This window comes from Candida tropicalis, assembly GCF_000006335.3.
Source record: "Candida tropicalis MYA-3404 genomic scaffold supercont3.8, whole genome shotgun sequence".
NCBI classification, from domain to species: Eukaryota; Fungi; Ascomycota; class Pichiomycetes; order Serinales; family Debaryomycetaceae; genus Candida; species Candida tropicalis.
The window spans coordinates 421031-436649 of NW_003020060.1; the positions used below are offsets into that span (position 1 = coordinate 421031).

At 32.2% G+C, this 15619-nt stretch overlaps 6 protein-coding genes across 6 annotated transcripts; 2 read left to right on the forward strand and 4 right to left on the reverse strand. All coding sequences in view use genetic code 12, as the record gives it.

Annotated features, from left to right (window-relative positions):
* Window positions 1-365: 365 nt before the first annotated feature.
* MDL2 (Mdl2p) lies at window positions 366-2792 on the forward strand (the record flags this gene model as incomplete). Its single annotated transcript, XM_002551067.1, has 1 exon — window positions 366-2792. The coding sequence occupies one exon, from the start codon at window positions 366-368 to the stop codon at window positions 2790-2792; it is 2427 nt and encodes an 808-aa protein (XP_002551113.1).
* Window positions 2793-4112: 1320 nt separating this feature from the next.
* Window positions 4113-6617, reverse strand: POL5 (DNA-directed DNA polymerase; the record flags this gene model as incomplete). The annotated part of the gene is made up of 1 exon (XM_002551068.1): window positions 4113-6617. The coding sequence occupies one exon, from the start codon at window positions 6615-6617 to the stop codon at window positions 4113-4115; it is 2505 nt and encodes an 834-aa protein (XP_002551114.1).
* A 215-nt stretch (window positions 6618-6832) lies between these two features.
* Window positions 6833-7903, forward strand: CTRG_05413 (uncharacterized protein; the record flags this gene model as incomplete). The annotated part of the gene is made up of 1 exon (XM_002551069.1): window positions 6833-7903. The coding sequence occupies one exon, from the start codon at window positions 6833-6835 to the stop codon at window positions 7901-7903; it is 1071 nt and encodes a 356-aa protein (XP_002551115.1).
* A 168-nt stretch (window positions 7904-8071) lies between these two features.
* Window positions 8072-9556, reverse strand: SHE3 (She3p; the record flags this gene model as incomplete). The annotated part of the gene is made up of 1 exon (XM_002551070.1): window positions 8072-9556. One exon carries the CDS (start codon window positions 9554-9556, stop codon window positions 8072-8074), a length of 1485 nt encoding a protein of 494 aa, XP_002551116.1.
* A 1374-nt stretch (window positions 9557-10930) lies between these two features.
* On the reverse strand, window positions 10931-13144 carry OPT8 (Opt8p; the record flags this gene model as incomplete). Its single annotated transcript, XM_002551071.1, has 1 exon — window positions 10931-13144. The coding sequence occupies one exon, from the start codon at window positions 13142-13144 to the stop codon at window positions 10931-10933; it is 2214 nt and encodes a 737-aa protein (XP_002551117.1).
* An 846-nt stretch (window positions 13145-13990) lies between these two features.
* Window positions 13991-15619, reverse strand: HGT10 (glucose-inactivated glycerol proton symporter; the record flags this gene model as incomplete). The annotated part of the gene is made up of 1 exon (XM_002551072.1): window positions 13991-15619. The coding sequence occupies one exon, from the start codon at window positions 15617-15619 to the stop codon at window positions 13991-13993; it is 1629 nt and encodes a 542-aa protein (XP_002551118.1).

The window sequence follows — 15619 nt, forward strand, 5'->3', positions numbered from 1 at the left end:
AAAAATAGTTATACCTGGTAGTTAATGTTTAGAATGAATGTATAAAAAGATGGTTAATGATTTAATATACCTCGACCGATCAGCGGACGAACCTGACTCGTTCAACGGCAGGCTGCGTTTTTCTTTTTTGATTGCACTTCCTGTTTCGGCTCCTGTAGCAAAATGAGTAAGAACGACGCAGCGAGAGAGTCAGAGAGAGAAAAAGAAAAAAAAAAAAATTTTGTTGATCGCTCGCATTATCAACCATTCACCATTTGTCCGTCCAACAAAACTTGTACCAGGAATTTCGATTGATTTAGGCACCGGCCAGAAAGAAATTGGAAAGTCAAAACGATTCAGAATAATTAACAGGATCCTTAGAATAGATGGTACTTATCACATCACTAAGACAATCATTACTACAGATAAGTAGGAGTAGTGGGTGTACTCTGACTATTACTGCTAGATTTCTTTCAAGAGGATTAAAAAGTACATCCCCATTGAAATTTCACGTACTTCCGTCATATCCAACTACTACACTACTACGCTCATCAATCACATTACAGGAACAACTTAGATCATACTCATCATCATCATCAGTTGAAGAAAAGAAAGAATTAACACCGGCACAAATCCCAGTTAAAACTCATCTTGATGCATCTAATTTGAAAAAACAAGAAATCAAACAAGAAAGACTTGAAGAATTTCAAAAACAAGAAAATAAGAAAACTTTTCGAGAGAATTTATCCACAATTTGGAGGATTGTTAAATTAGGTAAACCAGATTGGAAATTATTTGTATTAGCTGTGGGGTTTATTTTATGCGCTGTATTATATCCGACCACGGCAGTAAAACTTGTTGGATCGGTATTGGATTCTTTTAATAATAATATTAAGGATGAAAATGGTCAATTAATGGTTTGGGGTTATAGTGTAACTACATTATTTGGATTTATGGTACCATTTATGGCTCTTAGTGCATTATGTTTTTGGGCAAGAATTTGGGTATTGAAATTATTAGGTGAAAGATTAGTAGCAAGATTAAGAGCTAAAGTAATGAAGAATTTATTACGTCATGATCAAGAATTTTTTGATAATGATAAACATAAAGTTGGTGATTTAATTAGTCGATTATCAAGTGATGCATATATTGTTAGTCGATCAATTACTGCTAATTTACCTGATGGGTTGAAGAATTTCTTATTTGGGATTATTAGTTCATATATGATGTATCTGATTAACCCAATCTTGTTTGGTATGATGTTGTTAATTTCACCACCAATTACTCTTGGATCTGTATGGTATGGTGAAAAAATTAGAAAATTGTCTACTAATTTACAGAATGCAACAGCAGGATTAACAAAAGCTTCTGAAGAGACATTGAATGCTATTAAATTGGTCAATGCGTTTACTGGAGAACAAAAAGAATTACGCAAATATTCTAGCAGATTAAGAAGAGTTGTGGAAGTTGCCAAACAAGAAGCATTTGCTCAATCAAATTATTCTGTATCTATTTATTCTTTATATCATGTTGGATATTTATCTTGTGTTGCCTTGGGTGTTTATTTGATGACAAAGGGAACAATGTCTGCTGGTGATGTGGTTGCATTTACCATGTACCTGGAATTCTTCAATATGGCGCTTTACAGTTTAACAACCACATATTTGGAATTAATGAAAGGTGCTGGTGCGGGAGTTAAATTGTTTGCTCTTATGGACTACAAGAATAAAGTTCCTCCTGTTCAAGGTGAAAAAGTAACTCCACTGCATCCATTGTTGGGTAAAAATGATATTGAATTCAAAGATGTCACATTCAGTTATCCAACACGTCCAAATCATATAGTTTTCAATCATTGTGATTTCAAGATTCAAGGTGGTACAAGTACTTGTATTGTTGCACCAAGTGGTGCTGGTAAATCCACTGTGGCATCATTATTACTTCGAGCTTATAATATCCAACTGGGAGAAATCCTCATCGGTGGTAAAGATATAAAAGATTTCCAAGTCCGTGAACTTCGAAGATATATTGTTGGTATTGTTCAACAAGAACCAGTTCTATTGTCAGGTACTATATTAGAGAATATCGTTTATGGGTTAACCCCGCAAGATGTTAGTAAATTAACCATGCAAGATATCATTGATGTATCAAAGCAAGCTAATTGTCATGATTTCATAGTTGGATTCCCTGATGGTTATGACACAGTGATCGGTAATAGAGGAGCATCTTTATCTGGAGGTCAAAAACAAAGAATTGCCATCGCTAGGGCATTAATCAAGAAACCGAGAGTTTTGATATTAGATGAAGCCACTTCAGCATTAGACTCCAAATCAGAAGGGTTAATTAATGAAACATTGAAAAATTTGACTAATGAAGGGTCCATGACTATAATTTCAATTGCCCATAGATTATCCACTATTTCTAAATCAGAATTCGTGGTTGTATTGGGTAAACATGGTCAAGTTGTCGAAACTGGTAAATTTGTTGAATTGTTTAGTAATCCAGATTCGGAATTATCTAAATTATTAGATGAATCAGCTACTTCACAACAAGAACAAAGACAAGATGAAGAAGGTGAACAACACGAAGAAGAAGAACAAGAACATGATTTAACAGAAGAAGATATTCAACATATTAATAGAGAAGCTGAAGAGATTGAGAATGACCAAGTTGCATTTAGTAAAGCCAAAAATTTGATTGAATCATTACCAAATGATTTGAAACAACAGTTGCTTGATGAAATCAGACTTGAAGAAGAAGAAGAAGAACAACAACAACAACAACTCGAAGAGCAAAAAGAAAAGCCATCATCTTAGATATCAATAGAAATCAACTCACAAACACACATGTACAGAAACCAGGGAAAAAAAATACCATTCTATTTATTTTTTTAATGTAAATATATATATTCATTCATTATTAAATCTTGACTATGAATTATGTTTGAACGTAGGTAACCATTTTTCTATTCTTTTCTTTTCTTACTTTCCAAATAATAATAATAATAATAATAATAAAATCATATTAGATCAAAATCATTTGACTTAGATATCAATTGCTTTCAATGGTTTTGGATCACTTTGTTTACCATTTTCAAAAGTCATAACTTTAGCTTCAACAGCACCTCTTTTTTCAGCAGCAGCTTTGAATTCTGCTTTTAATGAGTTTCTTAAAGCTTGAGCAGCAATTGCAAAAGCTTTGTTGACTGAAATACCAGCTTGTTTAACTGCAGACATCGTAATATGTTTATGTTTTAAAATGAATATGTAGTTAATTTAGTTATGGAAGAAATGAAATGAACAATAATTTCTCTTTTGCTTGAATTTTTTTTTTCTCTCTCTCTGTCTCGTTTTGTTCGGTGTTGGTGATAGTTTTCTATTGGATGAGAGAGAAGTATTGAACCACACACGACTTTTACTGATTTTATATTTACATGCAGATATGTATATGTATATATTGATGGAATTAAATCAAATCAAATCAAATCTGGTGTGATATAACTCTACTTTTTATTATTGTTGGTGTTATTCTTCTTGGTGTTGATCCAATTAATGAAATCAAAAAACAAAGATGATTGTAATTTACTATCATTGGATAAACACCACTTTTTCAATGAATCACAATAAATTTCAACCACTTTCTCCATGTTATTTTCATCTAAAACAATTAAATTTTTTGCAACTATTATACAACTTTGATTATAACTTTGATTAACTGCTTGATTAGATGATTTAACAGTATTTGCTTTGTCTTGTAATTCAGAAATCAATTGAACTAAAGTTTCATAATATTCATTTGGTTGAGGATAATATTTGGTTAAATCATTCAAATCGATTTTAGTTTTAGATACTTTATTTTTCAATAATTTATGAGCTTTAACACCAAGGTTTTTATCCAAAGTTAAATTCATTAAAGTGATTAAAGGAGTAATGAAAGTTAAATTGAACTGCAGCGAAGGATTAACTTTAATGAAAATTTCTAATAAATCCAAGATTCTATTCTTGAAAAAAATCATATTTTCCTTAGCTTCTAAAACTTCCAATTGTCTCTTATTACCAGTTGGTAAACTATTCAAAGTATCTTGACGATGTTTGAAAATTCTTGATAATTCATCATCCATAGCCATCATTTGTTCATCATCCATGAATCAGATTCATATCTTCATTAGATGACAAATCATCAAGTTCATCAAATTTAACTTCCCCAGTTTCTTTAGTTGGAATACCCAATGCTTGTGCTAATTTTAAATTTGTTTGTTTATCAAGTTCAGTCATAGTATCATTAACGTCGTCCAGATCACTGTCATTCTCGCTATCACTATCACTATCATTGTCTTCATCGTTATCTTGGTCTTTCTCTTCGGTTTCTTCGTCTTCTTCTTCGTCGTCATCCTCACCATCACCATCTTCATCGTCTTCTTCCTCTTCTTCCTCATCATCATCACCTTCGATATCTCCACCTTCACCTTCGAAAAGCTTTTGTTGACCTTGCTTATTTTCCTTGGCTTCTAAAACATCAAATAATAATCTAAAACAAGCATCATTGACACGTAACTTACCATCTGTTTCACTACTCTTACACAAGAAATTTTCCCATACTAAACTGGATAATTTTTTAAATAAAGTTGATTTTCTAGAAATAAAACTTAAAACAATTTCAGTCAATACAACACTATCATCAACTTGATCATCATCTTCATCCTCATCTTGGTCTTGAATTTTTGAAGTGAATTGATTTTCAAAAACTAATTTGATTTCATTAATGACTTGAACTGTTTCTTCATCTTCCATATACAATTGAATCAAACACATTGAAAATAATAATTCAAAAATGTATAATTTATCAGATGATTTATTTAATTCAATGATTGTCTTTAATAAATCACTTGTTTCTTGTTCAACAAGTGCTAAGTCTTCATCAAATTCAACAAGACATTTCTCAGTTTGTGATAATTCTTTGATAGTTTGAAAACAGAAAGTTGACCAAGTGGTAAAGTTGTTCTCATTTGAAAGTCTAGTAGTAATTAATTCTGACAATATAGAACTTAATCTTTCTTTAGCTACTGATTGTAAAAATTTGGAAATATTGATTTCTTTAGATTGGAAAAATGCATATTTGATCATTTTAGTCAAGATAGATTCAATTATAGAATCAGATAATTGAACTTGTTTGTTATGTTTAATCAAATTGACTATTTTATCCAAATACCATTTTAATATATTATCATTTGAATTCTTATCACTATCTTCAACAACATTTTGTGATTCCAATTTTGATTCAAAATTGTTCAACAAAATACTAATAAACAGATTAATTTGAGATTTAACCTGTAATATTTCATCAATAGTACGTGATTTACTAATCAAGTCAAAATTCCAACAACCACCTTTAGATTCATCCAATAAACACAGTAAAACAATAGGAGCAAGATTTTGTTTTTCTTTAATTATTTTAACAAGTGATTTGATGGTTTGTTGAGAAATCTTGTACAACATTCTTGAAGATGACGCATGTTGATTAATTAAACAACGCATGAAATTTGGTGTAAATAAATATTGAACCAGTTGAAGATTGATTAATGAAGTTACAAATTTTTCAAAAATTTCAAATCCCCAATATTTACGTTCATATGATGATTTTTCAGAAAATAACGTTTCATCAATAACAACTTTCCAAAATTCTTTAATTGAAATGTATTCCTGTTCAGTTTTAGCCTTTTTGGATGATTTCTTTGATGAGTCTTTCTTTTTTCTCTTTTTGGAAGTTTCACTGGTTGGAACAGCATCAATATCATCATCTTCATTTGGTGATGATTCAAGTTGATTAAATTTCAATACAATTAAATCCCAAACAAATGGTAATCGAGAATTCCAACTACTTTTTTGTTTTTTGTTATTATCATCATTCTCTTCATCATTAATAACTTCAACATCTTTCAAAACTTTAGCTAAAACTGGCAAATTCCCTTTATGAAACGGATCACCATTTTTCCAGTTGGCTTTCAAATTACTAATCTTTTGTGATAATTTATCACTATTTGGAATAGACAAATAAACGGCCAACCCTTCAGTAGACAAGTTCAATCCCAAATCATTAACAGTAGATAAGATCTTGATATAAATTTTTTTCTTATAATCAATGGAATCATCATCTTGAACTAATTTAATGAATTGAATCAAAGTGAAAAACCCAGTTTCACGAATCCAATTCTTGACATTACTTAATTCCAACAAAGTTTCAACAAATTTAATAACATCATCTTCAGAACTTTGTAATATAATCTTTGAATTAATTAAAACTTGTAATCCAAATAATCTACCAAATAAAACTGCACGTTGTTCTTTTCCTTTCATTGAACTAGTTATTTTAGTAGTTTCAACAAGTAAATCCAAATATTTACCCACGGTTAATTCTTTTCTTTCAATCAACTCATTAACAACTTCAGTTAAAGCCATACTAAATCCAAATTTAGCTGATTGTCTAGTAGTTATTATACCTTTGATTAATCTATTCAAAGCATATTCCCATTCTTTAGAATCATTAACTTTAATAAGTTCAGAAATTAATTGTGTTGCTGCTGAAAGTCTTTCTTTAGGTAAATCAGAACCCAATTTAAAATAATGATCTCTCAGAACAGACATTATATCAGTTTCTTTTATATATATATATATGTTCTTCAAGGGTCCACAATAAATCAGTACTTTCAAGATCGATTCAACGATAATTTTTTTTTTTTTTCGTTTTCACCTGTTGTAGGTGTTTTTCTTTTTTTATTTTGTCGATGCTCATCTTGTCTTGATGAATTGACACAATTTAACAATATGGGATTCCTCCACAAATACTTTGAAAATAGATCATGTCACAACAGTTCACATTAAGATCTCATAATTCATCAATAACTTTCATATATCCTTCACCAACATCATCATTACATTTATATACTGCTGATTCAACAGGTTTGATAATTGAATGGGATTTAATTACACGACGTCCAGTAATAACATGGCAAGCTCATAATGATACCATACTTTCTATGTCTACAATACATAATCATCTTCTAACACATTCAAGAGATAATACTATTAAAATATGGAACAATACAGATTGTATCATGGAAATACCATGTAATTCATTGAATTTTAGTAATGTCGTTGTCGTACATGATGAAATCTTGATTACTCCAGCAAGTATCAATTCTAATAATTTAGATGTTTATAAAATTACATCAGATTGGCAACTTACAAGATTAATAAGTGATATTAATGTTTATCAATTAGTTGAGAAAGGTATTCAATTTGAAGAAATCGGAAGTAGGAATGATTACGGGATAATTATGAAAATTCATCTTGTGGATAATATAATATATGTTGGATTTGAAAGTGGTGATATTGTTGGATTAGAATTAATTCTTCCAAAACCAATTGTGAAAGAAAATTCAAATATAGATAAACTAATTATAAATCAATCACCTAAATTAATTGTAAAATATCATAATTCAATTCATGTTCCAAATCCAATTATTTCCATGCTGACATTTCAAGATATTTTAGTTTCTGGTTCAACTACTAATAAAATTGTAATACATAAACATCCAGTTGAAATTATTAAAGTTACCCATTCAGGAGTTCAATCCATAGTCAATTACAAGAATGAAAATTTAATAATTGGATTTTGGAATGGAGAAATACGATATGACGAGAATGTGATTAAACGTGATGTGCCCATGATTCAGAATAATGATAACGATGATAGATCAAAATCAATTAAAAAACTAACGTTCATGACACTACTAGTTCCCCAGAAAGTTGAGTCTACAACTACGGGTAAGAATAAATACTCTCAGTTGATTAGAGGCAAGAAGATCTTAACCACAGACACTCTACTTGTTGGATATGAAGATGGAAGTATTGTGGCATATAAGGTATAATCTCCCAGAAAAATATGTATCGGTATATAAGTATATATTTCCCTAAATTTACAAAAATCCTCTAATTCAAAAAATAAAAAAAGAAAAACAAACAAGTATAAAGAGAAAAAAAAAAAGCAACGATCCACATCAAAAATAGAACCCAATTTAATAAACCCTTCCGTTGTATTATACATTTAATGCAAAATTACTGTCAAAGATCTGTGAATTTCTCTTGCTGTTGTTGTTCGGATTATATGTAGATCTTCTCTTGGCTTGTTTCCCATGGTTGTTATTGTTATTGTTGTTACTACCGTTTCGAACGGAACCTGATCTTCTAACAAAACCATTATTGTTATTATTATTATTGTTGTTGTTGTTGTTGTAGTTACTACCTTGACTATGCTGACGACGGTTACCTCCATTATCTGATCTTGCATCATAACTTGTGGTACGACGATGATTATTGTTATTATAATGACCAGAATTGTTATGTTGGTTATTGTTACCATTCCACTGGTGTGTCACTTCGAAATCAGTACTTTGATTACTGAATTGTCTAGGAGTAGTTGGTGGTGTGTTGAATTTGGATCTGTTCTTAGGTATGTTAATGATATTGTTATTAACTTGTGGCTTCTTTGGTAAAGAACTTGGAACAGAATTTTCCGGTATACCTGATGGCAGATCTTTCAAAATCATAGAATTACGCTTGTAATTCTTCTTCTTTCTGAATGGTCCTGAATTTTGTACTGGAGTAGCGGCACCCGAATTGAGATTTGATTGACTGTCCAAATCTGGGGAATTGATCAAAGTGGCATCTTCTTCAAATGAAGTATTGGCCAAGATTTCGTTTGAATGACTGATGATTTCATCCAAATCAACTTCAACTTTTTCCTTCTCCAAAATCTTTTCTTGTAAATCAGGATATTTTTCCATCAAGATTTTAATAACATCTACATTTTGTTCAACTTGGCCCTTGGTGTCTTCCGCGTGTAATTTGATCAAACTGGCCAAACTGGTCAACAATTGTAAAATCTTGTTATTCTTATTGACATAAATATTGTCCATAGTTTTTCTCTTGTTGGTTAATGAATCCAATAATGTATCAATATCTTTATCATTGCTGGAAATGGAGCTTTGTAAATCTTCATACCTTTTAGTATTCTCTGTTCTATACTTGTCAAAACTAGTTTGCAAAGTGTTGAGTTCTTGTTGGTAGTGATTCTTGTATTCCATTTGTGAAGCAATCAAAGCATCATAACTGATTTTCAATCTTTCAAATTCTGCAATACTGGCATTGGAATTATTCTGTAAGTTTTCACACCTAATCTTCATATTCTTATTCAGAAGCAGTAAATTTTCAATCTGACTATTCAAATCATTATATTGATCTTCCAAATCCAAAATCCTACGTTCCTTTCTCTTTAATAACGCAGACAACATGTCATTTTCATGTTTGGCATTAGCTAATTGATCTACGAATGAATCATTCTTTTTGGCAACAATTGAATGTTTCTTAGTTAATTCCTGGTGTGACTGTTTCAAAGTTGTCAACTCGTCAGTTAGCTCGTCTATTTTGGAGTGTAACGAATCAATAACTTTGGTGGAAGAACTTACTGGAGTAGAACTTGTCTTGACGTTGTTCTTGGATGGTGAAACTGGTGTATCTGGCATGTTACGTGTAACTTTTATCTAATCAAGAAAAAAAAAGAGCAAAATGCCTTGGAATAACAAAAAAAAAAAAAATGGAAACGGAATATCAATAAAAAAAAAAAAGAAAACGATAAAATAATCTTCTAGATAAATATGTGTCCCTTGCTATTATAAAAAAATATAATTGGTGAATGTAAAAGAAAATTCCTAAAATCAAAAAAAAACAAGAATATCTTTATACTAAACAGACAAAAACAAGGGTAAGGTAAGTGTGGGATGTGGGATGTGGGATGAAGGAGGAGGGTAAAAGTAGATGTTAAATATCCTAATACTTATTACTATAAAGATTGGTTATATTTAACAGTTTTTAGTACTGATGGAGTAATTCTTCTAACAGCCGGTGGTAAGTGGATGATGAAAATAAGTAAGGGGCTGGTTGTAAAAGTAAAAGAAAAAGTGTTGTAAATCAAAGAAAAAAAAGAGAGAGTTGGAAAGAGTATTGGTTGTCAAAAAATTATGAGCGTGTGAGTGTGAGTATGTGTGTGTGTGAATTTTTTTTTTTTACGTTCTCGTTGTCTACGTTGTTATTATTATTCTATTCATAGTGGGAATGAAGTATTTTTTTGGGCGGAGACACAGAAAAGGACGTGTAGAATTGTTGTTTTTTTCTTTTTTGAGCTGCGCATAATGATTTGCCATACAAAGTACGGCACATAGACACAAATGCAGTGAGTGCAAAAAGAATAATTTTTGATTTTTTTTTTTAGACGACAACGATGACAACACAACTTTAACGCGCACACACAAACAAAAAGAAAACAAATCAAGGCAAATGTTCTCTTTAATTAAATTTATATCCCTTGATTTATTCACACCCGTTACTTCCTGTCTGACTCCCTACAGGCTTAAAATAAAAGAAGTCAAATCAGAAACATCCTTAATAATAATAAATCATTCCAAACATGTAAAGAATAGAATGTGAATCACAATCACAATCACAGGACACAAACAAAAAAAAACAACAACAACATTCTCTAGAGACCGTGTTGCAAAACAAAAAGGGAATAAAAAAAAAAAAAAACTCAAACTGAAATTTTTTTTAAAAACAAGAGGTCGTGTAAAATTGTTTACATTTTCATCTGATTTTGTTATTTTCAATTACAGGTCGTGTACAAATGTTGCAATTTGAACCCTGGAATACATGAAGCAAAAAAAATAATATTGATTGATAACCCAGTTGCCAATCCAAGGAACAACAACTGCAAGTAATAAAAAGTTATTGTGCAACCAAAAGAAGAACGAGACCTGGTCATTGAATGATTTACACTTAAAGCGATTATACGATGAATAGTTAAGTGTATATTGCTTATGATTTTCTTTGTTTATTTATTTTCCTTACCAATGTTTAACCCCTAGACTTGTCAAAAGCATAGTAAATGCGCTGAATAAACCTTCCCCTAAAACCAATCCACTACTGAAAATAATCATACCAATCTTACCTCTATCACTGAAATTATGCCAATTATAATTGATCAATCCTCCAATAAATCTTGCCAACGTGAAATTTGGTGTATTATAAATACCAATCCCTACAGCTACTCCACTTGGCAAATAAACAAGAAATTTGTAGTATTGGGAGCGTGGTGACACTGTATTCTTCAATAAAGAAATTATTCCAAATACTACCCCGAAACCAATGGAAAACTCTCTAACATATGGAGGTAATCCAGCACCAGTAACTAATCTTGAACAATCAATCCATATAACAGCTGTTGGGATTCGAAACATGTCACTTGGTATTTGGTAAACGGAATTGTAAACTTTATACATAACCGAACTCAAAACGACAGAATATAAGGTGCCCAATATCTGCGCAATGAATTGTGCTTTAGGAGAAGCACCAACAAGATGACCAGTTTTCAAATCTTGCATTAAATCACCTGCCTGTTGTGCTCCAGCTTCCGCAACTCCACCAGCAACTAAATTTATCAATATTTTAGCAGGATGGTCTTTAGGAACAATCAAAGCAAATATCAATTGTGATAATTTTCCAATACCACTAACAGGATTCAAATCCGTCTCTCCCAAAGCTCTAACACCCAATATGGAAAAAAACATGGCTAAGATAATTGCTGACACTGCAGCATATATTGGAACAATCTTGCCAAAAACGACTCTTAGTGAAACAATGCAAATTAATGATGACACAACGACACCAATAATTGTAGATCTTGTAGACACTAAATGCTTACTAGGAACTTCTTCCACATATTTCACATTATTCTTTCGGATCGTATTTACCGTTGAGTTGTCTCCATCGTAGGTACTATTAGTTTGGTCCTCATTAGATGATACTGACGAAGAGTCGCCTCTTAACAACGCGTGCAGCTGTTGTTCTTGATGTTGCAACTCTAATGTTTGCTCATATAATCTATTCTGTCTCATGTTCTTAATAACTTTGTAAATGGATTTTGTACTTACCACAACAAAAGATACCAATGAATCACTAATCATTACACTCAAACTGATCCATAATATCCACCCTTGACCACCATGGATCCAGTCATCTATTCTTCCTGGTGCCCATTCCATTTTTTGTGCAAGTGGTGCAAGAATGGCCCATCCTAAAATAGCTCCGAAAAGCATATAACTCACAGTTGGCAACCCCATAATTATCCCTTGTCCCACATATGCTGGTGATGGTTGTAAGTTCCAAAGGTAGTTTTTTGAAAGATATGTGCCAAATACTGGAAGTTGTTTAAGAATCGGCAAGAAATATGACACAACTGTGTAAACAGAAGAAACTGTGAAAGTTATTGATAATGATCTAATATTAGAATTATAATCCTCTTTATCATCATCCTCATCATCATTGTTGTCCTTTGGTTCTAGTAAATGTGATTTTGATGATTGCTGGGTCAAGATATCATCTCCTGTATCTTGAACCATCGATTCATTAGGTGACTGTCTTTCTTGATCTTCGTGAATCTTTTCAACATGATCTTCTTTATCATGATATATCTGACTGCCGTGTAGCACAGATATTAATGTAGCAGTAGCACTACCGGATGGAAATGGCAATTTCTCTTTAACAATGACTTGTTCTCTCAATGGAATGGCAAAAAACACACCAAATAATCCGAGTCCAAGTGACCAAATCATCAACTGACTTAGACTTAGTTTCAATTCACTACCAATACCACTTTCTTCAGCAGTCATAAATTTCTCCATTGCTGGGATTATTCCTACTAATCCATAACATAATGGTCCTGTACCGACAGCAACAGCTATGCTTTGAACAAATACATTCTCCACATCAGTGAAATTTTTCGATATACCTATTGGTAATACTTTAAATATAGCAAACGCTAGTAATGCTGCTGGTAATGACATCATTGAAACCCAACCACTTTGAAATCCAAATTGAAAGTTTGTTATACATATTATCGAACCTATTATTAGCCCTACTACTGTTGATCTTAATGTGACTTGTTGTATTGAAACTTTATCCAAATATGAAGTATCATTTTGTATTTGTGGGATTTCCATATCTCCAGTATTAGTAGTAGTAGTAGTAGCAGTAGATGATGAAGGTAGTTGTTCTGTCATTATGCTACTGTCTGACTATTTATATAATAATGACAAAAATTAACAGACTACTGATAGCAAATAAATAAAATAAATTAGAATGACTCTTGTAATTCCTATCTATTTTGTGGAAAAGAAAGAAAGAAATATATGAATTTGAGCCATAGTTTTCCCTATTTGAATTTTTTTGCGATTTTCTCTGATTTTTTTGTCTTTTGTCTTTGCTCATTCGGGAGCCGTTGGGTTTGATGCCGTAGGGTCGGGAAGTTCGTACCAATCCGCGCGTACGATACCAAGAAGAGGATGTTAAAAAAAAAAAATATTTAATTCGGTGTGTTGCGAAGTTAAGGTTTCTTGATTACTAAGAACATCGGGGTTGCTGTATCATTAAACCCCGCGATTCTGTAGACAAAAAACTATTGCAAAATCGCACGTGACTAGTTTTCTTTTGTGTGTAAGTATACTTCAGGATACTTAATCCAATAAAGGCAAGTTAATCCTCTTGAATAAACATAACTTCTTCTTTAGTTTGGTGAGTCAAGATGTGTGTGTGTGTGTGTGTGTGCATTCCATTATCGTTGCTTTGGAAATCGCAATTAATAAGCAAGTTATTGTTCAAGCTCATCGCTTGAATAGATGAGTTGCGGAAATTTTCACCAAATAAGGTAATATACCGTGCGTGCACAAAAAAAAGAAAAGCTATAAATCGCGGACAGGCACACAATTATCAAGACCTAAAAAAAGAACTATGGTGTATATTGCATTAAAAAGAATATCATTAAAAATTAAAAATCAATTATTTAGGTATATTAAAATAAAAACAAAAAGAAAACTCTAAATTATAATAAATAACATTAAACGATTATTCTAAACTTGTTCTGGTTTTTCAAAAACCCCATTGGAACCATCATTTGAACCATCAGAGATATCTTCTTTAGTTTCAAAGTTATCTTTCTCGAAATCATCATCGTAAAGACCCAAGTTCTTAGCTTCGTCTTCAACATCTTGTAAGGATAATTTAGGCATGGTAGCAGCAACTCTCCATGGTTGTCTCTTTTCAACATAAGCTTTGGCGAAAATAATATCAATTTCTTCCAAGGATCTACCAGCAGTTTCTGGGTAGAAGAAAAAGATAACTGGGACAAACAAAAAGTTCATACAAGCAAAGAACAAGTAACAACCCCAACCACTGGCAGCAATGAATGGAGGAGTAAACATAACAACGGCAAAATTAGTCAACCAATTGGTACAAGTAGAAACGGCAGAAGCAGCAGTTCTAGTTCTTAATGGATTAATTTCTGGTGGGTAGATCCATGGCAATGGCAAGATAGTAAAAGCAAAGAAAACAATAAACAAGTAAATACCAACAGCAGCACCTTTAGCATTTTGTTTAGTTGGGTGAACTAAACAAGCAAATGAGATAAGGAAAGAAACACCTTGACCAACAGCACCAATGAGGAACAATTTTCTTCTACCCAAAGTATCAATAAGGAAGAAAGATGGAATGGTGGATAAAGCATAAATGGTAGCGAAAACACCACCCAAGATCAAAGACAATCTATATTGGGAGTAATCGAAAACGGTTTGGTAGAACAACAAAGTGGAGTAGTAAATGGCAGCGTTACAACCAGTCAATTGTTGGAAAAATTGAGTAGAAGAACCAATAATCATTCTTTGGAAGTGAGCAGTCTTACCACCAGACCACAAGTCTCTGAAACTATTCTTACCGCCACCAGTTCTAGAAACAGCATCAACGATAACAGTGACTTCAGCAACAAGAGCATCATCATCTGGAGTAGTGTCATGTAAAGCAGAAAGAACTTCATAAGCTTCTGGTTTTCTACCTTGAGCAATCAACCAACGTGGGGATTCTGGCAATTGAAGGATACCAAACAAGACCCAGAGAGCAAAAAAGATTTGGAAAGCAACTGGGAATCTCCATTGAACAGAAGTGTTAACATAAGATAAACCGAAATCTAACCAATAAGCAACCAAAGTACCAATGGCAACAACAGCACCTTCCATATTAACCAATTTACCTCTGTTTTCAGCTTTAGACATTTCAGATTGCCAGACTGGAATAGTAGCAGTATTCATACCATTACCAATACCCGTGATAACTCTACCAACAACAAATTGTCCTAATGGCCAATGTGGTCTAAAAGCAGTACAGGAAATAACAGTACCAATGATAATAATAAATGAACCAACGATAATTAAAGGTCTTCTACCAATTTTTTCACCTCTAATTAAAGCAAAAATAGCACCAAAGAAACAACCCAATTCATAACATGCAGTAACAGCACCTTGAATAGTTGCATCATCTTTAGTAGCAGGGAATTCCCAGTTGAATTGTTCACCGGATATAAGACCAGACATAAGACCTTGATCATAACCGAAAAGGGAAAAACCAGTAACTGCAGTAGCAGTAATGGCAAGTCGTAATGGTCTACCTCTGAGACCAGCTGTTCTAGTTCTAGCTTTCAAAAAATCCAT